This window comes from Vidua macroura, chromosome 10 (genome assembly GCF_024509145.1).
Source record: "Vidua macroura isolate BioBank_ID:100142 chromosome 10, ASM2450914v1, whole genome shotgun sequence".
Lineage (NCBI taxonomy): Eukaryota > Metazoa > Chordata > Aves > Passeriformes > Viduidae > Vidua > Vidua macroura.
The window spans coordinates 4,931,086-4,953,799 of NC_071580.1; the positions used below are offsets into that span (position 1 = coordinate 4,931,086).

The 22,714-nt window shown below is 43.4% G+C and overlaps 1 protein-coding gene across 1 annotated transcript; it reads right to left on the reverse strand.

Moving 5' to 3' along the window:
* Positions 1–493: 493 nt before the first annotated feature.
* Positions 494–10,236, reverse strand: TNFSF10 (TNF superfamily member 10). The gene is made up of 5 exons (XM_053986716.1): positions 10,028–10,236; positions 6,260–6,412; positions 4,768–4,810; positions 3,948–4,064; positions 494–3,272 (listed from the first exon to the last, which is right to left on the reverse strand). The coding sequence occupies exons 1-5, from the start codon at positions 10,148–10,150 to the stop codon at positions 2,824–2,826; spliced, it is 885 nt and encodes a 294-aa protein (XP_053842691.1). The 5' UTR covers positions 10,151–10,236; the 3' UTR covers positions 494–2,823.
* Between the last annotated feature and the right edge of the window lie 12,478 nt (positions 10,237–22,714).

Genomic DNA, 22,714 nt, shown 5'->3' on the forward strand with positions numbered 1-22,714 from the left:
ATTCTGTGCCCTGGTGAAAAGTCCATTTCCAGCTTTCTTGGAGCCTCTTTAGGTCCTGGAAGATGCTGTAAGTTCTTCCAGAGCCTTCTCTTCTCCAGGCTGAAGAAACACTGTAGCTTGGTAATGGGTAAAGATCAGATGTTTTGCTACTAAATAAGAATTCCCAGGGCTTAAGTAATTGCTAAAGCCCAGAAACATGAGAAGTACCTCAAGGGAAATGCTCAGAATTTTGTCTTCTGGTCACAAGATAATTTTCAGGGATTTCTTCAGTCTACTGCTTCCAGATGCTGCTCACCAGCTGGGATCTGGAAGCCAGTTATATGGAATTACACAATATGGCATTGCTCAATGGTTTGCATTTTGTCCTTTGCATTGCAACCATCTCTGGCATTTAGTGGATTATATCTGATACTGATCAATGTCAGGGAAATGATTTAAGACAGGGTTGTCACAGAAGTCATAGGATGATACCAATAATCACTGTGAGACTAAGTAACTCTTTAGTAAAAATGTTTTATATAAAAGTCACGTAGAAAAAATTACAATATTCACACGTTAACACAACCTATAAGAATTTGCTACATATGTCATTCAGCATAAAGTGAGACGAAAAGTGTGAGTCAGGACACAGCACAAACAGAACTTGCTATATTTCTCCATTCTTTAAAGGTGTCCTGTCTGATATCCCTTGATAATCTTCCCCCAGGATAAGATCTGGCAAACATGCCTTCAGATCACTCAGAAAATAACTACGTGGTGTGATTCCTGTTGCAATATGCCCTGCATGCAGTGATCAAATCTGATAGCAGAGGTCAGTCCTGTGCTGAAATCACCAAGCCCAGTCCATCTGCAAGGAGAACTTACAAAAGTCATTTCTCCAAGGTAACAGACACACAGGTATGTAGGGAATGGCTCTGTTCTCCAGCCTTTCTGGCTGGGAGAAAATTTCTGAATATTGAAATCAGAAGGAAAACTGTAGAAATGTTTTCTGTTCTCTGTCAAAACAGATGATTTGAGAAGGAGCAAAACCGAAGTGTTCCAGTAAATGGTGAAGAATTTCACATATTTGATTGCCACTGAACACAGCACGTGTGACACTGTTAAACAGCTGGCAGAAGTTAAACCTCATTATTTTCAGCTTACACTGGTGTGTTTCTTGGCCCTAACCTGCCAAAAGAAGGGTATTCCTGAAATTCTTGCTGCTCCAACACAGCATTTAAGTGAGACAAGCTACCTGCTTGTCTGAATGGCCAGACAAACACAGGGGCTGTGTCTGTTAATCCCCTGCTGCTGACTGGGCAGGAAGATGAACCATGCCTGTTTACTGGTGAGGCCCATGTGCAGGGGCTGCTGTGATTTAATTACCACAACGTGCAGGTCAATGGGAGGGTTCCCAAGGCAACCCCAGTATATTCAAAAAATAGCCAGACTTTATCCTGCCATCTAAAGTAACATTTGCAGAACTGTCTTCCTTTCCCTCCAAATTTTTTTCCACCTTTCCCACTGTTTCCTGTGAATCTGGGCAAAATGCATTCATGGTGCAACTTGCTATTCCTCCACTGACAATGCTACAGATGTGCTGATTTACACTGCCTGATTTTTACTGTGCACTGAGCCCATACAGTCTAAAAATTTAATACAAAATAGTCATTTTCATAGAGTTAAAAAATATACTGTTCATTTTTTAAAAAAATGTATTTTACAAAAAACATTGTGAGAATTTTCCACCCATTCCTAAAAATTAAATCAAATAATTACAGCATTATCTAAATAAGCAGCATTTTTCTAAGTACAGATAGTTGTGCCTGTTTTCCTTAAAATGTTACTCATTGGGGTGTGTTATTCTACATTACATCCTACCAAACACAGACCAGTACAAATAAACATAGAAGAATCTTGTCATGCCTAACTTGCTGCAAATTTCTCACAGAATTCAGTATTTATGGAAACCCACCTTTTTTTTTCTGGATCCAGTTCTTGCTGTCAACAAGTGTAACAGCAACTGCATCACTGAACTTACTGGAAGCCTGGTGAGATGTCTGCAGCAGAGTAATTAAGTAAATAGGCACTGTTACAAAATGTTGATCAAAACACAGATTGATTTTAAAAGCTCTTCAGTGTCATTCCAGCAGCTGTTCTTATGTACAATATGCTGCACAAGACAAATGTGTTTACTCAAGACACGATCCTGGAGAATGCTTAAGCACATACTTAATTTCAAGCATGTGGATACCCTGATGCAGTCAGACTGTTCGTGTGCTTAAAATTAATTAGGTGCTTAAGTGCTTTGTTAGACGAGATGAAGATGTGCAGCTTCTGCAAAACTCCTGTTCAAAAAACTTCGGGAGAAATTCCACAGGCACTTGGGCACAATATGTACAAAGGCTCCTGATATATTCAAGACAGGGTCCCAATGGAGAGCACAAATAAAATTTGATATCCAGTCTCAGCCTTGAGTAACCAGACCTGAAGCATCCACCATCCCTCGTGCCACAGCTGAGCCAGCCTGGAGCATCTCTGCTGCTGGTGAGCACTTACCTGCCCAGGGTTCTGGTCAAAGGTATCACCTGAGGGCTGTGAATCCCTCACACATTCCCAGCCTGGCTGCCTGTGCCTGCACAGAGCATTGCCACACAGAGCCAGCTGCTGCTGCTCTTCCTGGCTGCTGGGACAGAACTTGGCATGCAGTGAGTGAGCTGAGAAAGGGCAGGCTGCTCTTTTTGGTATCGATACAGCTTTTGCTTGTGATCCCCTATTTTATAGGAATTTAAGCTGTCCCTGACTAGAAAAAACTGGGCCGTTTGGAATCATGATTTTCATGTTTTAACTGATCATAAAGGCTCCAAAAAAACTTGCTTCTTTGTCCATGTCAACTATGTCACTGTTGCTGACAGAGACAAAAATCCTGTCCTCTCTCTTCAGCTGAAACACACCACCTTGATAGATGGAATAAAGTCCATATTCTGCCTTTTTAGACCAGCAGCTTGTTCTTGCACTCTTCATGAGCAAAATGGGCTCAGGGTAATTGGTCAGTTTGTAAACATACTGGACAAGCTGTTTGGGGTTTCTGATTTGTCCCAGCAAATCTGAGTCCTCGTTCTCATTTTCACGGAAGCGAAAGTAAATTTGTGAGTAGATGTAATAAAAGCCCGTCTGGGGTATCACTAACTCCCCATTTCTCAGCTCCACGTTGTAAAGGAAGGAGTGGCCTTTCCTTGATGATTCCCAGTTGTTTATCTTGTGTCCAATTCCTCTTCTGGGCAAGGGATTTACTTGAAAAGAAAAAAAGAAATGTTAACTTCAAAAACAGGTAGTGTTAGTGTTTAAGGTCTGCTAGCTGAGGAGCCTGGTTTTTAATAACAAAGTAAGGAAACCTGCTCTTCCCAGCAGCTCATTAGGTCCATTCTCACAACAATTTGATGGCCCATAAGTAAGCTTTATGTGGGAATTAACATGAACTGCCTTTATTTTTAATATTTGTGCTCCCAAATAAGGGGAAAAATATGTTTTTACTTAGTAACAAAGTTAAAATATCCATTAGTGTCTGAGAGCCTCTGAAGCTGCAGAAAGCCGAGCAAGCCCTTCATTAACATGGTCTGAATGTCAAGTCTCATAGGTCTGTCACCATAGCAGCTGGGACTCGCACAACCGACAGAAGGAAATGAAAGAAGAGAGGAAAACTTAACACTAGCAAGGACATTTAAATTTCTTTTTCCCCCTAATGAGGGTTCCAAAAGAAGAGCTAGGGAGGTACCCAGAGGAAATGGGCTTTCTCTCTGTTTGGTGAGAATTAGCAGAAAAAACCCAACGTCTGGGACAAGACAATTTGTTTCCTACTACTAACTCAATACAAGTATTAAAAGGTGTTTGTAAGCACGAGGCTAGCAATGGGAGAGTAATTTAATTGATTCTGTGGTCTTTATCTCTGGTTAAAGGTTTCTCCTTACTGCGTGAGGACAGGGAGCTCCTCCTGCTGCTGCTGCCCGTCAGGTGTGCCGCGATCCTGCGGATGGGACCGCGCGGCTGCTGCCCCTCCGTCTGTGGCAGTGTCAGAGTCCTTTCAACTGAAAGGAAAAAGAAACCCCACATCAGAAACAAGGACTTTAGAAAGCACACCTGTTCCATCTGACTTGATTTTAAGGAATAGCTTTTTAGTTTACTAAATTATTAATTATTAATTATCAATTTTTAATTGACTAAATCATAGTCTGATGGCTGATTATTGGCTAGTAAGGCTCAAATTCTGCTTTCACTCTTGCTCATGAAATGTCTTTAAGTGCCTCTTTGTTCTCCTTTTTCTCCTCCCTCCGCCTTAAAGTTATCAACAGACAAAACCCATAGTACTCAATTTTATGGTTAAATATTCCTATCTCCCTGTGAATTTCTACTTGGAGGTTGTAATGCTTTCACCCAGCATCTTCAGTGGGAGCTTCAGCAGAGCTATTCCTTAACTGATCTCTGCAGCTCTGTGCTGCATGTTCCAGGAGCTGGGGTACTGGGAGGGCTTTTAAACATCCCCCATACACATGGGACTGACATCTAGAGGCTGAGTCCTCTGCATGTACCTTGGTTACCTTGTTCTAACCACTTGACAGTAATTCTGGCTCCTGAAAATTTACCTACTAGTAATAAGTAATCATTTTTCAATGATTTGAGACCAGGACAAGATCTTAGTCAGTTTTCTGCACTTTTAAAAAATCAAGTCATTACACATCAAGTGCCACTAGCGGTTCCTTTTTACCACAGATAATAAAATTATTACAATACCGTTGATTGCAGATATGTTTTCCTCGTAGCTTCTTGACATCATCTGCCAACAAACACAGTAAAAATGAATTAGCTTGTCAGCTGAGGCTGACAGGGGCAGGAAAAAGACACACCATTTTTTAAACTAATGAATAAAGGAGATTCTGGATTTGATCAACAAGCAAATAGGAAAAAAAAAGGTATCTATTAGTTTGTTGTAATAAAGAACTTCTATGTTTACATCTTTTAGGTGATGAAAGACATGGGAAAATATTTTCAAGAGCTCAGGCATAAGTCTGTTGAAAAATCTGAATCTCATGCTTCTCTCAAATAAGGGAAGTGTCCAAGCACCAGCTTCCATTTGCAGAATACTTGGCAGTGTGAACTATAGGGTCTTAGATCTGAGAAATTAAATTTAATTTGTTTTTATACCTCTACCTGTCTATCTAAACTCTTAATGCAGCATATTTTACTTTGTGCATTCCCCTTCTTCATAAGAGTTTGCTGGCTGCTGAGACAAACCATTTTGGTATGGACAGTGGTGTAGCAGCACCAAGTGTGGTGATGATTTACCTGGGTGGCTAATAAAGCCTGTATTGCCAATTTTTGATGGGTTTTGTCCTGTCACATTTCTGTTTATCCATCTACCCTAATAGTAATAGTAGTATTATCATAATTGTAAGTCATTTCTGGCACCCAGCCGATGTTTTTCTAAGCAATCAGGGAGCTAGTAGGTATATTAGATGTGTAAACATCCACCAATTAAAACAATGCTTTCAGGGACTTCACTGGCACAGCTTCCACCAAAGGAGCCGAGATCTCTGAATACAGAGAATCTGCTTTGGACTGCAAGATCTGTTTTTGCCAGGAAATTTCAGCCAGAAGAGAATGTTTATGGATTAACTTGTTTATGTGCTGGAGATGGGATTTTGAAAGCCGTTCCAGAAGATTTTAGCCTCTGTGATTGATTTTTCAGCCAGGCTGACTTTGTTCTCTGCAGCCAAAATGATGTGTATGGTGTGTAAGTCACGCAGGAGGTGCTCTTTGGCAAGGTGCTGTGCCTGATGCTGTGTGCCCACTTGCTCTTTCCTCCATCACTGCATCACACAGCTCATGACTGGACCACTCTTGGGCACCTTTGTACCTCTCCTTGTGTTACATTTAATCTCATTTTCTCTTCTCAGTCTCCCTGTTTTTCCAAAGAGGCAGTGACAGCTCTGATAGCACCATGATCTGTATGATCAGGTACCCTTTACCCTGAGGTATTTCAAATAAGCCAACCCACCACTGGAATTTGCTTAGTAAAAGCTGATAGTCTTTGCTTTATTATTTCCTGGATGCAATGAAACCAACAACTTTTGTGGGTTGTTTTTTCCTTTGCTTCAGTGCAAGCACTCTGCAGCTGGAGCTGTGGCCTGACAATTGCTTTGCAATAAAACTATCTGAGCCTCCTTTATTCTGCTATTAGGATTCCTTCAGCTGTAACAACAGCAAGCACACTGTTCCCAAATACCTTCTTAATTAACTTTCCCAGGTGCCACTTTACTTCCCAGCAGGGATCAGCCTCTCTGTCTTCACTTTCGATGAGCTCCAAGTTTTGGATGGAATTTCCGATCTCCTCCCCGGTGAGACAAGCGATGCCGCTCTTGGAGTACGAGTCCTGGAGCTGCAGCAGAGGGGAAAGCCAGGATTTTTCATCCATGTGTTTGCAGCTGTGGTATGTCACTATATTCACTAAGTGATCAGAAACAGACTTTTCTCTAAAGCATTTGCTAGTATGGTGCAAGTAGGGCTATATGAACAACAAGAGGATTTATTTCATCCTGATGTGACATATTTATATATGAGGGCATATCTCACATGCAAAAATATGCTTGCATTATCTGCATGGACATAAATCTGGTATCCACTATTCAACTTAATAGGTTTTGTGAAGATTCAACACCCAAATCCCTGATGTTGGAAAGTCTTTAGATTCTCTAGTTCTGCATTAGAAGCATTTCTTTAGCACAATATTGTCTTTGAAACAAATTACTGAGGATGAAATCAAATACTAGAACTTAAAAGTATTTTCTATGCTATATTTTCTGCCAATTGCATTTATAATCCAGACCTTTGCTGTTATATATATCTGTACCACATCCTCCCCATATGCCATTTGGTGTCTCTCCTAACACCATTTGTCCTAATAATCCAGACAACTGAAATGACATTTGAGTCCAAATAAAATTATAACGCTAGATGTTTTTGACATGAAAATATCAAATATCTGTATCCCCTAGTCATGGAGAAAACATTTTTTTTTTCCCCTGCAAAGATTGAAGAGATTGGCAAAACTCCTTTTAGCTCCAAGGGAATCTGACTGGGAGGTGGAAACCTCTCTCCAAGCTCCCTGCAGATGCGACTCCAGCTGGCGCTGTTGGTTAATGTGGGATCACAGAACCCGAGAGCAGCCCTTGTTTGCTTTGAACTGGGCTCCTGCTGCATCAGCTACAGACTGGTCAGGCTTGTGGAGCCATTAAAGCACCACGGGAACTTGGAGGGAACAGCAAGAAACATGCAAAGCATTCAGATAGAATCCTGGTAATAGCATTTAAATTTCACTCTTTTGTTGTGTTAAAGAAGCTTGGTTTGGTTTGCTAAACAGATGCATTTTTTTCTACAAGGACCAGTTTTTAGCTGTCCTTGAGACTGGGCTATTGAAAACAACAGGTGGATTTTCTCCATCACACTCCATGCTTTTCCTGGCTGTTGGAAAACAAAGGCGTTTAGGAAGAGATTTCCTGCTACAGGGGCAGGAGATTTCACCTCCTTCAAGGCCCACCTTCAGTTTGCAGCAGCATATTCCACTGAGCTTCAGCTAGTACTTGAAATTATGTATTTTGGATGCAGCAGAAGGAAAAGGGTGTTTGTGAGGGTTTCTGTGTCTTTGCCAAGGAGTATAGTGGTATTTTTAAATCAGGTTTCAAGAGCTCAAAATGATTAATATTATGTGCTCATTAAGGTAAAACTACAGGCTCTGACCCATTTAACTATACAATGAGCTTCTATTAAAAAGTAGTTTGACGAGTTTAAGAAAAAAAGCCAGACACAGGCGAGTTGTGAGGTTACTGTTTATTCTCTTGCAGACTTGTCACAGCTCAGCTCCCAGCTCTGCCCTCCCATCTGGGAGCAAACAGTCCTGTGCCTCTGCCTCCACCTTACCTGCTCACTTTTCCCCAAAACAGCTTTACTCTCCTGGCACTGGGACCTTACTTTGTATGCAGTTTGAAACCTCAGGGAAACAACCCTGTAGCAGCACATTATGGAACCGAGGACTGGAATTTCTCTTGTAAGATTTAATCAACTGAAGTTTATCTGCAGCACTGAACCCTTTGGGGACACAGCTCCTGCAGGAATCTTATCTTGTAGAGCCACTGTCCTATGTTAGGAGTGGTTACTGCAATGTTTTTGGAAAAGAAGGAAGCCCGAGGTTGTTTTGCAGCCCTGTATCCTGAAGCATAAGAACTTTATTGTCTCAGTACTTCCTCTCAAAGCAAAATAGTTAAACAAATATCATACTCCTACTCCTAACCATGTTACTACAGCTGTAATGGACAGCTAGTAGTTACAGACAGTAGTTAATGGATAGATAGTAGTTACCAGCATGCTTTTTGTAGAGATAGAAATACCTGCAGTCTGTGCAGCCACAGCAATTTGGGGAAGGTGTAGAAATGCAGCTATTGTGAAAAAAAAAAAAGAAGAGGAAGAAAAATGTGCAGATAAAAGAATCACAGTTTATCTACAGAGATTTATTCCACATGCACCTGGTGGATGTGGGGAAGCAGGCTGTGTCTAGATGAAGTTTTTCCTGTTTATTGTGCACCAAATGGCACATGCAGGAATATGTGGTTAAGGTACCCCCTTCAGAGCTAGCAACCTTTGTTTGCAGCCCAGCACAACTTCAGTTTGGACAGATTTAACCCTTCACAACAAATGCAGACTTGTTATCCTTCAGAAATGGTGAGCTGTATTTTGGGCAAGTCCCTGGGATGTGGTTGTGTCCCAGGTGTACATGTTTGAATAGAAGGAAGGAAAAGATAAGTGTGGTTACTAATTACTTAGATTGGCATGTTTGTTAGCAAGGGACTCTGAACTGTGTGCATGAGGAAAGGAGGATGCCTTTATATATTTTTCTTCATTAGCAATCACCTAACCTGATTTCATAAAGTGAGCACATTTCCTGTGACTCCCCCCATTGGACAGCCACAGCTGTAAATTCAGCAGGAAAATCTGTTTTATACATTTTGAAAGTATGAGCATTGGCTCCTGTTGCAGAACACTGCACACCCTTTGCCTCAGAGAACTCTGACATCTCAGAAGACTTCACCTATTAGATCTAATGTGCAGTAAATATATATATAGCATAATATGCATATCTACATTATTATTAATACTGTTATTAACTATGCATTACTGAGTGCTTATATACAATAGTAACTTACATTTATGCAATGCTTTCTGAAGCTGTAGATGTACAGAACACTTACCTGCAGGTAGGTTTACCTGTGTGCCAGGAGTAGCAACATCCAGGCACAACTTACAGCAGGACAGTCAATTTGGGGTAAGACACTCATGGAAACCCTGAGTAACAAGGGTCCTTGAAAAGCAGGGCCACAAACATGGGACTAAATCCAACCTTCCTGGAGTGTAAATGATCTTTTCCAAGAAGAGGGAAGAGTTAAGCAGCAGCTGCCAGGCCTCAAGGGTGGCTGCAAGGAGACCAAAGCATCTAGACTATACAATGGGTATTTTACAAGTTGTTATTCTGGGGGATGCAGCGTCTGGTACAGTTCCTTTAGGATTAGTCACAGTCTTAAAACCATGTATTATCCTACAGGAAGCATCCACGAGGCACTTGAGCTTTCCCCAGTCCTCCTCGGCGGTGTCTGGACTGTGCAGCTGACAGAGCCTATTCCACCCAGCCCTCCCGCACCGCAAAAGTGATGAGACGGCGAATTTGCGCCCTAATGGGAAACACATTTCCTGTGAAAGCGCCGAACTTTGTTTTCTCGAGTCTGACACTCTGTTTTCTGCCCCGGCTCTGAGCCTTTCCCCGCGCACACCCCCGGCCCGGCTGTGCCGCAGACAAAGGGGAGCGAGCGGAGCTCTTTGTCCGCGGGGGCTCAGCCCGGCCCAGCCCAGGGATGCTGCTCGCATCCCCCCCGCCCACCGAGCAGGCCTGTCCCGGGGCACAGAACGGGCGGCGCAGCTCCCCCCGCCGCCGAGCCCCCTCACAGACCTGTCGGAGCTCGCTGGTGAAGTAGAGGAAGGTGACGGCCACGCACACGGACTGCAGCAGCACGGCGGCCACCAGCACGGCCCCGCAGGTCTGCGCGGGGCTGGGGCCGCCCGCCGGCAGCATCGTGGGGCTGGCTGGGGCGGCAGGGCCGGCCTGGGGGCTCCGGGGGCTCACGGCCGCTGTCCCGCGGTGAATGCAGCCCCCGGCGGCCGCGGTGCCCAGCCCGCCCCGCCGGGGGATGGAGCGGCCGGGGCGGGGCGCAGGGGCCCTCCCTCGGCCGTGCCCTGCCTCCTCTCTATTCCAGCCCTGCCTCCTCTCTGTTCCCGCCCTCCTCTCCTCGGTTTCCCCCCGTACTCTCCCTGGTTTCCCGCCCTGGAGTCCCTGCCTTCCCGGGCTGTCCTCCCGGTGCCGCCGCACCGCGGATCGTCGCTAAGATGTGCGGTCACTGCTCTCAGCGCTGCTGGAGCATCTCCGAGCAAACTCCCTGAGAGTTTGCCACCAGAGAACGGTGGAAGCTGGTTTTTAAAAGACATTAAGGATCTGGTTATGTGCGCAGAGAGGCACGGAGTTTCCTCAGCTCAAGCTGTGTAATAGAATCTTAAGAATCACAGATTGGTTTGGGTTGGAAGGGACCTTAAAGTTCAGCTCGTCCAACCCCCTGCCATGGGCAGGGACACCTTCCACTATCCCAGGTTGCTCCAAGCCTTGTTCAACCTGGCCTTGGGCACTTCCAAGGATGGAGCATCCACAGCTTTTCTGGGCAACTGTGCCAGTTTTTCACCACTCAAAGTGTAAAAATATTTTCATTGTAAATAACTTCATTCTTATACCTAATCTGAATCGATGCTCCTTCAATTTAAAACCATTACTCCTTGTTCTATTGAAGAAAGCCCTGCAAAAAAGTCTGTCCCCATATTTTTTTATAAGCCCCCTTCAAGTACTGAAAGGCTGCATTGAGGACTCCCTGAAGTCTTTAGCTGAACAAACCAAATTTTCTCTCTGAGCATCATCTGGATTCACTCCAATAGGTCCATGTCCTTCCTTGAGCTGCCCGATGTGTGACCTGTCCTCTGCAGCTTCTCCTGTGGAGCTGAACCATCACAGAAAGGTGCTTGTAAGCTAAAAATCAGTGCCAGGAGCTCCTTCCCAGTGCTGCCAGTGCTTCTACACCCTGGTCATGACATGATTATTGTCACAGTATGTGGACATCAGGTACATTTTGAGCTTTCGTGGTCTGATGGCACTTTGGGGTTGGTTTGGTTGGTTTTCAAACCTCTAAGGCTCCTTCTTGAAAGCTTTTCTCCAAAATGTTCCGCCCAGATAGAAGTTCTCCAAAGGCATGTCCATGCTTTAGGGTGTGTCCATTAACTTTCCCTGGGGTTCTGATTCCTTCACCTCACACAGACTGGGTTATAACCAAATCCATAATTATCTGCTGATACTTTTAAATCAGCAGAGGTGGCACCTCTGCTGGCTGTGCAGCCATGGAAAACTGGGATTTCAAATCCAAGTGCAGACATTTCAGTCGGGTCACTTCCATGCTGTTGGCTGCAGGATGTGATGAAATTTTGGCTCCTGTTCAACACCTGAATGCCAGGATGCAGGTGGGAGTTCTCAGTATTATTACAGGGGAAAATTAAAATCAAGATCTCTTAATCTCCTCTGACTATTGAGGTCATCTTTAGAAGGCATAACTGCAATGTATTCAACCATTTAAAGGAAAATTGTTTTTTTTTTCCCATCATAATGTAGCAAAATAATCCCCCAATCCCTGTTCAACGTGGCAGCAGACAGTTTATTTGTTTGGCTCTTTCAGACATTCAATCTGTGTGCCAAAACAGTTCACATCTGGGTAATTCCAACACAAATGTCAGATGGAGAAGATTAACATCTTTCAAAAGTGAGCTCATGGTCCCCTCCTATGACTTCTCAGGAAAGTCATTGTGACACTTTGGACTCCTTCTGATATATCAGTGTTCGTAAATTCCTAAGAACAAAATTTCATCTGAGAGAGTCATGTGAAGAATCAGTTCAAAAGTGGCAAGATAACTTGGATGATGACTCCTGCCTGGTGAAGGGAGCTTTTCTGGCTATTCATCCTAATTGTTTAGGGAGGTCCTACCTCATTTGAGGGAGTTTCCTTTCAAAAAGAATGGAAACAAAAGTGAAAGAGAGCCAGGGCACTACAGAGCATTCTTGTTCACAATCAGGAGTTGGTTTGAATTTTGTGTTTTTCTGGCCCCTTCATGGCTTTCTCTTTTTAATAGAATTATTTTGTAGGTTAATATACCAACTGAGGAAAGATTTTTTTCAAGACCCAAATACTCATTTTGTTGCCCTCTATCAGGCATGGTCTGTGTCCCCCTGACCCATCATTTTAATCCTCCGTGGGTATTTCTGATTTAATACTTATTTAATTAGTGCCAGTCTTGCAAGGCAAAATTAATGAAGTATGATTTGAAAAGAGCAATGGGAAAAGCACACTCAAATCCATCTCTTCAAAAATTATGAGTTCACTGTCTTTCTAAGGTTGATGATCTGAAAATTTCATTATACAAGGACAAACAGGTTTTTTTCCACACTGACATAGGATACTCCAAAAGTGAAACTCCAATCATTTCCAGCATTGAATGCACTGGAAAATCTTTGCTACTTTCAATGCTCCGGAATTAATTTTTGTCACTAATAAGTGTAAATTTATACTGAAAATAATTTATTTTAAAGGTTCCAAGAGTTGAAAATTAGGGTTTTGATGAAACTTTGCCACAGTAAAGCTGGGGCATTGACACCAGTGAGAAGGAGTGGTGTTAGCATGCTTTTAAACAGAACCAAGTCATGTGCATTTGTGTAATGCTAGACCAGGGCATGTCCCCAACAAAACCTCTGATACTTCCTGGCTCCTTCATCCTGTTAAAACTTACCCAGTGAGCCATTTAATTAGAGATAAACCTTAATCTGTTCTGTGGACTTAGGATGTGCCACTTGGCATGTCAAGGAAACACCTGGCAGGAGTCCTGCCACAATTGTCCCCAGCAGTGTGACCACTAGGAATGCAAAATGGCTCTGGAAATGTGTAAGAATGAAGGAAGAGTGACTTGAAAAAGTCCTTCAGTTCCCATTCCTCAATGATTGCAGGGATGGGGGTGATGAAGATGTTTTTGGAGAGGATGTTTTCCAAGGCAGACAAAGCAGAGCTGACTTTCTGGTATGTAGCAGCTCTTGACTTTGATTTCTCTGCTGAGCAGCAAAAGGGGCTGTGTTTTTTATCACAGCATGTGAACATGTGAACTACACAGTGTTGTAGCTGCAGAGAGGGAATGAAGCTGTTCCTCCTTCCCCCCAGCAGCACCTGAATGCTGCTCTTGGTTTGGGCTTCGCTAATCCAGCTATCAGTTCCCGGAATGCAGGCGCTGCCTGTTTGGCTCTGAGAGCACAGTGGGAAATTCCTGTCTCCTCTCCTTCCTGAAGGGAAGGGGAAGTGCCTGCTCACCTCTGCAGCCTCCCAGTTCATCTCTGGGGCACTGCCATACTCAGATTCAGGTCATGAACAGCCTCAGCCTGCCAAGCCCCCTAGTTAAGCAGGCAGCACAGGGTTAACCTTGCAGTGTGCTCCTGAGCCCTGCACATGTGCTGGACAGATCACATCTGGTTTCTGTGGCTTGTTCATTCCTTCATGGTCCCTGTGCCAGATTCCGACCTCATCTTTTTCTGTCACTTGTAAACCATCTCAAATCCCTGAGTTCATTGTGATTTGTACTGTCAAGGGATCAGGATCTGTTTATCAGTGCAATACCCTTTTGGCCTGTGGTGTTACACAAACAACTGCAATGGTTTGGCTGGCCCAAAACACACCTATGAATTAAATTAGTCAGACCTGACATCTCTCTTTTAATGCCCCAAGCAGTGATTAGATTAAAAGAGCAGGCACTATCTTGCATGGGCATGCCACAATCATGTCCAAAAGGGCTGTAGGAACAGTATGCCAGATCTAACTTTGGATCTCTCCATTTTGGTTAAGAAAATATTTAACTAAAAATAAATACCTTTTGCCTGTTAATATACTGTTTCTATTTTAAGCTTGTTCTTAACTTTTGTCAGGTATATAGGGGCACTTGCAAAAGTACATTGTCCTTTCTGTGTGCTTGTTATGAAATCTCTCTTTGAGAGATTTAGTATCTTAAAATCACTGGATGGTTTGGGTTGGAAGGGACCATAAAGCTCATCCAGTTCCAACCTCTGCCACGAGCAGGGACACCTTCCACTATCCCAGGTTGTTCCAAAGCCCTATCCATCCTGGCCTTGGACACTTCCAGGCGTGGGGCAGCCACAGCTTCTCTGGGCACCCTGTGCCAGGGCCTCACCACCCTCACAGGGAAGAATTTCCTCCCAATATCTCATCTAATTCTGTCCTCTTTGAGTTTGAAGCCATTCCCCCTTGTCCTAACACTAGAACTTCTTTAGCTTTCAAGCACCAGGGATTGTCATGAGGCACATCCCAGGAAAGCACCCACGTGTTACTCACTGAATGAATACAGTTGGTTTCACTAAGGTGCCCCTGACTCAAGATTCCTCACACAGTGGGGGTTTTTTAACATAAATAATTTCTATGTCACTGCTTCAACTATGATATGTAATACCACAACAGAGAGTTTCTGTTTGACAGAAAGGTCTCACATTTCAACATTTGTTTGTCTTAGAATGGCAGGTTTTGGTTAAAGAAAAGTTTCTAAATAGGTCATTTTGGAATAATGGAAAAGACTTTATCATTGCAAAAACATATGTACTCATTGTAAGGGACACATGGCTCTGCTTTCCTGTATTCCCCAGAGATCCCTGAAGTAGCAGCGACTCCTTTCAACTGCAGATTCCAAAGCTGGACCTGCCTTGTGGCTGTTCCCTTGTGACACAACCAGTCTTGTGTGAAGCACAGATGATGCTCCCTGGCTAGGGGAGCAAAGGGAATGTTTATAGATGCTCTTAAGTCTTTTTCTGTGTTACACTAACAAAGTAATAATGTTGAAATACGTTAATTGCAGTCTCAGCTCTGGAGGGAGCTGGGAAGAGATCCATAACGCATCCATCTGCCTCCACAACATTTCAGAGAGGAAGAATGGTCTCTGGCACACAGCAAAGCCTTGCTATGCAATCAACTTAAGCCTTGAAGCATGAAATTTGATTTTCTTTACCATAGGTAAGTGCTTTTAAAGTCCACTAAAAATGGAAGACAAATATTTCTCTTTAGGGTGCCAGTTGTGTATGCAGAGAAATTACTTTCTTTTGAGGCTTCTTCTCAGCAAAGCATCTGTCACATACCTGTCTGTCTTCATCTGGGCTACAGATTCTTCCTGGGACAGATTAAAATCAGTAACAAGGCTGTAGGTAGAGAAATTAAAGAGATTTGTGTTTCCTTGCTGAGGGAATTCACAGTCCTCTGTGCTGTTGGCATCACGTCCAGGGCTCTGCTCAGATGTGCTCTCCCAGCTGGCAGCAAAATGCTGTGGATGCAGAGGAACTGGGGAGGAGCAGGTGGGGATGATCTGTGCTTCTAAGAAGCCTCTTCCCTCTTCCTGGCAAACCAGGGCTGTGTCTTCTCTTGCCATTGAAAAAACCGTGGAGTGAATTAAATTCTCAGTTATGTCCAGAAGAATCTGTTTTCCTGCTGTCATAGTTTGGTTTCACCTACAACATTTTGCATTTCTATCAGCACAGCCCTCATGAGAGCACACCAATGGAAGTGGGGAAGAGATTTGTATCTGCAGCTACTCATCTGCAGCAAGAGCATCACTGTGACATAAAAGGTGATACCCATTACTGTGTGTCCACTTTCTGGGCTTTTTTACTCTGTGTCCTGCTGCTGGGGAGGCTTTGGGACTGCCTGGTGGCTGCTTTGTTCTGAGGAGTGGCACAGACCCTGGGAACCATCGTGGACTGCTCTGATCCATAGCATGTGGATCCAGCTCCTGGATGATTGATCAAGTGCTGCATATTTCACTCTACATACTACTACACAAACATTCTTCTACTGTTTCCTTTATGTCTATTGAAAGACTTCATGCCAGTAGCCAGAAAAACTCCTCTGCTCAGTCTTCCATCTCTATGATTAGTGTAAAAAATAGAGAATAACAAGAAGAGAATGCAGCCATGAATACTGGGGCTATTTTACCCTGTGTGGAGGACATGGAGGGAATTTCTGGGAATGGCATGCAGTGACTCTCACACAAGAAACACTTTTAAATCCTTCAGTGTGGGGGTACCTGCACCACCTTAAATGTGGTTCTTTTCAGATTGACAGCTGTGAATTTAGGGAGGCTGGCTCAGGGACTAGCCAGGTGAGTCAGGGACTAGCCAGGTGAGTCAGGGTTAGCCAGGCTTGTGAGTGGGAAACACAAGTCAGCGGAACCCCTGCAAGACAGAGGGAACTTGAATTCCTGGTGGAGATTGCTGGGTTATCAGTTAGCTGGAGCAAAGCTGGAAGGAAACCTTGGCTATGGTGAATAAGCCAATCACATGCGGGTGGTGATAAACAATACATGAGCTTTATGTTATAAAGGTACTGTATAAATATCAATTGCAGGCATTATATTAGAATTTTGTGTGTCTGCATCTTTGGTGACCAGCTGGTATTTTCAGTGACACCTAACTGTGAAGGCATTTGCCTTCTGTCCTGAAAATGGGTGATTATAGGGCAGGGAGCAGAAATTTCCCATAGCTACTGCCAAAGAGAGCATTGAAACAGCTCTGGGCCAGTTTGCCACAAGAACAGAGACTGAATTGATATGGAGCTGATAACAGATGGCGAATTTTGCCAGATGCAAGATGTTTTCTTGTGCTTGTACAGCACTGAAACTCAGTAAACAGAAAGAGCTCAAGGAAGAATAGAAAGCGAAGCAGTCTCCTGGGTTAGTATGCATTTCAGTTTCGTCATTCCTACTCCAAAGTTGTGTAATATTTAACTGAAAAGACATTTATAACTACAACAATATTTAACTAAAAGCAAACTGCAGTGTACTTCATCGAGCTGCAGTATATTTACTCTTGGACCAAGATGTTTTTGCTTTTTCTCACTGATTTTCAACTTAAACTCAAGCTAACACTGACTGGCAAAACAAGAACTTGAGTGTCTGGGAATAAAACTCATATAACAAACACTTCCCTGGGCTCTTTGAAGCAGGATTTCCTATTTACTTGGAAAGGAAATTGGAAAAGGCTCCTGACAATAAAAATCTAATGCAAAAAATCTTAAAGTAGACAACATTAAAAAAAAAACAAACCTAAAACACTGGTTTAAGAGCTAGTGATTGCTACACAGCAATCAATTTGCTCATTCTGGGTAACCACTTGTCTTTTTCCATTAATTTTTAGCTAGCCCTGAGATGTAACTTAATACATGACTACTCCACCAAACAAACCCTGGAGACTTTTTCATAGCAGGCAAAACATTCCCAACTTGTTTCCAACTTTGTTCACTCATTACTCTTTATTTGTCTGAACACCACCACAACAGTGGTGCTCTGGTCACAGACTTTTAAAGTAATCCATTAACCAGAAAGGTGATTCAGGCAATGCAAATGAAGGCCGTCTGAAAATAAAAGATGTCAACACTTGGAAGGAATGAGATTGCACCGAGGTGCTTTGAAGCTTATCAAAGTATCATCCTTCTTTATTCCAGCTGTCTCCTCAGACCAGAGTGCACTGGATTCAGGAATCCCTTTCACTTTGGATGGGGATTCCAGGTGGACTCTGAGGGTTGTTGGGTCTTTCTACAGCTGGAAACAAAAGCCTCTCAAATCCTGCGCTCTCCTTGGTGTAGCCACAATTTCTGAACTGGGAAAAGGAGACATGAGCAGGGAGGGAGAGGTGGCACGAAGGGTGAGCTCAAGGGTCCTGCAGTGGGTCTGAGGCTTTGCAAATCCCCACTGTCCCCACACCTGCAGAGGAGCCAGGCAAGCCCCCCAGAGCCCCAGAAACCCCTGCAGCCACTTGTCCCAAGGTGTCCTTTGCAGAGCATGGCCTGCCCTTCCTGTGCTGGACCAGGACAGCGCTCAGTGGGGCCACTGTGCAAAGACACGTCACAGAGGAAGGGTAAATCCCCCACTTTTTAAAAGGTTTGTGTTGATTCTGGGTTTTCTGGGTGTTTTTTTCAAGCAGCAACATCAAACCGCCACAGGGACACAATTAAAATCACAACAAACTTCATAAGGGCAGAGAAGAATGAAAGGAAACACTTAAAACAGTTTTTCTGCCAAAGAAAATGTCCATATGATGACATCATCTTGATATAGGTGACCTTTTTCAAGTTTATAAAGATTTGTAGATGTAATAAGGAAAAGAAAAAAAGAAATCAGATTTTACAGTGAAGGAGGAAAGACTGGAAATAGAGCAAAAGTATGTGCTGGGGGTTCAAACATAAGCCCATATATTAAAGTAATTCAGACTTGCCTGTAAAGTATTTTGCAATAGTAAAATAATTTCAAAACTTTTTAATGATGAGTGCTGGAAACTTGTTTTGGCAGAATCAGTGCATGATATTGCCATGAAGAAGGCTGGGGAAGATGTTTGGGCCCTTATTAAAGCTACATGGACATAAATAGATATGCAGGAGTACAGCTTGAGGTCTATGTTTCATCCCAATATTACCTGAGTGGGTAAGATTTTGCACTTCTTTAATCTCCTGGATACTTCTGGGGTTTGGGTATATACTGGTTAAGCTGGTTAAATAAGGATTTGTGGGGTTTGGGATAAGAAAAAATTGGAACTGTTGCAAAAGAATGTTTACATTAAAAGAATAAATGAAAAAGTAATTTCTGTATAACTAGGAAGAATTATCACCAAAGGGCACTTGAAAAATAATTGATGACTGCAATCAGCCACTAAAATAGTTCTTCAGCACAGTTAGAATGTAAAAATACCTCCATGACTGACTTAATTAAAATAATTACCAAGGGACTTGCCTTGGCTTAAAATAATATGTCCCTTTTTAAGACTTTTGGAGGCAGGTGAACTTTATCTCCTTGTCTTCTCTGAGGCTCCTGTCCAGGAACATATTTGGGACAATTAGGTCCTTAATCACCTAAAGAAGAAATATCACATTGGCAGCAGAGAGCCATTCCCAGCACAGAGATTGTTCTGGTGTGTGACTCAAGGGCTTAATTTTTAAAAATGGACCTTAATGATGCAGATGCAGTCTTGTGAAAGGAAAACACCAGGAGATGATGATATGGCTTTACAAAAATAACTTTCCCCCCTCTGTTGGTGTCAGTGGCAGGAGCAGGATGTGATAATTGGGTAGGATCTGATACCCAGCTATCCAGGCAAAGCACAAATGGGGAGAAATGATTAGGAGATGCAGTGAGGTGTCAGGTGTGCTCACCCCTTCTCAAAGGAAAAAAGCTCCACTTCTGCCTTCTTCCCATCTTGTTCCTGACTCCATGGTCTTGCTGCACACCTTGGATCAGCTCTGGTGCTCATCAGAGCCAGTACAGCTCATTATTCCCACAAAACACTGGAAAGTTCTCTACTGGGCTGGCAACAAGGACTGGCTCAGTGAAGAGCCCACAGGCCCAGGGCAGTGCAAGGAGAGGTGGGAGCCAGTGCCAGGGTGAGGATGACCCTTCCCTGGCCATGAGGAGGGCTCAGCTGCCCATCCAGCATCAGCCTTAGCCATTCCAGAGTGTTTTTGTCAGTGCAGAGGTTGGATCTGGCTCATCTTCAGGCACTGGCTTCTTTTAAGTTGATAGTTTGATGGAAAAGAGTCGATGAATGGCTTTCTCATGACCCCTGCCATAAATTTTTAATGAGTGCTTTTCAGGCTGCTGAAACTTTCCCATCAAAGACATTAGTGGGGAAAATTCTACCTGTTACATAATGCTCATTTTGGGGAAAAACACTCTTTATGAAAAACACAATGTTTATTTCCTCCCGTGAGATTATCATTGGTTTTGTTTTCATTTTCTTTGTTACAAGCAGCTTAATGTTTAGCTTCAAGGTCCTCTGAAGGGAGTAGCCCACAGAGCCTCAGTTGAACCTGCTTTCAGTTTCTGCTACCAGCCACATCTTGAAGTGCTTTCCAGGCACCAGGATAGCCTGTGCCTCTGTCAGAAACAGCTCGAGAGAAATCACCAGCAGCTTCCCTGACCTGTGGTTTGGCTATCCCAGTGGCAATATCCATTTACAGCTCCCACTTCTTTTCACTTTGTTTGAAAGGAAAATTCAGTTCCCCAGACAGGTTTGTAGTGTGGTCACATGGAGGATTTTGCTGACCTCCTTCAGAGGTGAGGAGGTGCAGGGCAGGATGAGAAATCCCATCCAAGGCTGTGGCCTGAGCTGCCCTTTAGTGAGCAGGCTGGGAAAATGGGTCAGTCCCTCACACGGGTGGGTCAGCCACTCACACACCTCTTTCCACCTCAGCTTCCCACCCCGGTGTAAAAAATGTGCTGCTGTTACTCCCTGCCAGCACCCAGCTGTGTAAAGGACATCTGCCTTCTGCAGGGAGCACAGATCCTTCTCCCATGTGACACCTTTCACAGAGGTTCCAAGTGGACCTGGGGAAGCACCTCTGGCTTGCCTGTGGATGTCCTGAGGTAGATGTGCATTTTTAACATCAGACCTTTGAACTCCCTGTCATCAGCTGAAACAGGAGAATGGAGAGTGAAATTGCAATCTTTATTTGAGCAGTGAGGCTGCTGCAGAGCTCATCACGTTTGCCAGTGCTTCTGTTCTGCTGATTGCTGATAGATATGCAGAGTTCATTTAAATTCAGGATAGCAGAAGACACTCATGTGCTGTCCAGACAGAAGGGTTATTAGGATTGCCCAAGAGTTGTTGGCAGTGAATACCCAAAGAGTGCTCAGCTCTGTACATAACTTTATTTTCTTTTCTTCAATGCAGCTTCTTAAGAAACATTTACCACCACTACCCCTCTGTCACATGGAAGAAGTGCTGTTTAGTTTCTATCACTTAAAACTTATAGTGTCCACAAGCAAGGGATTCTTTCTTAGAGAGCCCTTTTTTAGTGGTTATGAAACATCAACTTCGTTGACCTTGCAAGATATTAATAGGAAGGAAGTTAGAAATATTTTTAAAATACCCCATACATAGCCTATTTATTATGTTCATTTCCTATTTACTTGCTCAGAAATTGTCTCAGGGTCACTTGAGGCTGTAACTGGCAATGCACAGCAGCTCTACAAAGGCTGCCATGCCTCCTGCAGGCTCCGATTTGCCACCTGTGGCCACATTGAGAGTGAATCAAATTCTTCCAGAAATAATTACAGGCAGTCCTGAAAACGGTTGTGTGCAGGTATGGCAAATCAGATATGTCCTGAATATTTATAGTAGTAATCTGTTTGTTTTCTTGTGCTTGCCTTGCATTGCTACACAGGCATTTATTCTCCAGGGAGCACAATAGCTGCACGGGGATAGCAGAGATTGCTGTGATAATACGCTTGCAAATCGTTAGCAGGACAAAGCACTAAAGCCCTTTGAAGATTCCCACAAAGAATTCAGCATGTCTGAGTAAACCAGGGGAAGGGCTGGGGCCTGGGGGAGGGCTACAGCAGCAGGAGATGGAAGCTGGCAGGAGGCAGGAGGAGATTTTTTGGTATGAAGAAATGTTGGATTTTTTTTTTTTTTTTTTTTTTTTTTTTTTTTTTTTTTTTTTACTTAGAGATGGGATAATTAAGAGGCATTTAAAAAACTTTTATTCTATTTTTAGTCTTATGAGAAGGGTGAGACAATACAGACTCATGCTATCACAATCAGAAGCTAACTATTTCTTAATTACTCCTCGTGGGTCCTACTGCAATGTATCTTTCATAGTTCTATTTTTCTGTCTTTCATAGTTCTATCTTCCATAGTCCACAAAGAAAAGCAGATGTGAACACAGGGTTTGTCCAAACTCCCTTTCCAAGCACCACTTCCAGCCTGCTGAGGAGGCACATTTTTGTTTTGAAAGAGCTGAGCCAAGCCCCAGTATTACAGAATCCAAGCTCCTGAGGTGGGTTTTGATGCTGCATCTGCCTAAGCTGACACAGGAATCCCCTTCTCTCCACAAACCAGTGCCAGCTTTCCTGCCCCACTGAGTGCTGTGTAGGAACAGGCTCCCATCCCAATGGGACCAGTGCTGATGCCAGCCCAGATTCAAGTCTGAGTTATGGATCAGCAATGCTCCCTCTCTGCTAAATATGTCCCTGAGGCTGGTCTCTGTTTCTCAGCGTCAAAAACAACATTGCAGGAAGAACAAGAACAATACCAGAGTTGCAGGAATCAGGATGATTCTGCTGCCTTTGGGAATTTTAATGCTGGGTCTGCCACAAGGAAAAACAGCTCAGAGAAGCTAGATGCAACTACTCAGCTTTTGATTTTCAGTTTCTTTGTGTTAAATGTTTTCTTCAACACTGAATCTTTTTGAAGGTTAGAGGCATTGATTCACAGAGCCATCATTGCCTGACTCAGAAAAGAATCTGTTGCACATCAAAATAGGTTTAATAAACACTCTCCTTCTCTTGCAAGTCTCCCCTTCAATCAGAGAGAGGCAATATTGCCAGCCAGCTGACTGCCAGGGTCTCCAGAGTATGGTTCTTAAAATGCAATACAGGAAATTCCCCAAATTTAAAAAATGTTCCAGAGGCAAGATTTGTAGGAAAAAGCCAATAACTTGTGCTTCATTTGCACTTTGCAAATCAAAAG

Excerpts from the sequence above, each read along its gene's own strand:
- TNFSF10 (XM_053986716.1), bottom strand. The coding sequence starts at position 10,150 with ATGCTGCCGGCGGGCGGCCCCAGCCCCGCGCAGACCTGCGGGGCCGTG. Across the intron at positions 6,413-10,027 it reads TCACCAGCGAGCTCCGACAG|CTCCAGGACTCGTACTCCAA; the intron begins GTCTGTGAGGGG and ends CCTCTGCTGCAG. Across the intron at positions 4,065-4,767 it reads AAACATATCTGCAATCAACG|TTGAAAGGACTCTGACACTG; the intron begins GTATTGTAATAA and ends TTTTCCTTTCAG.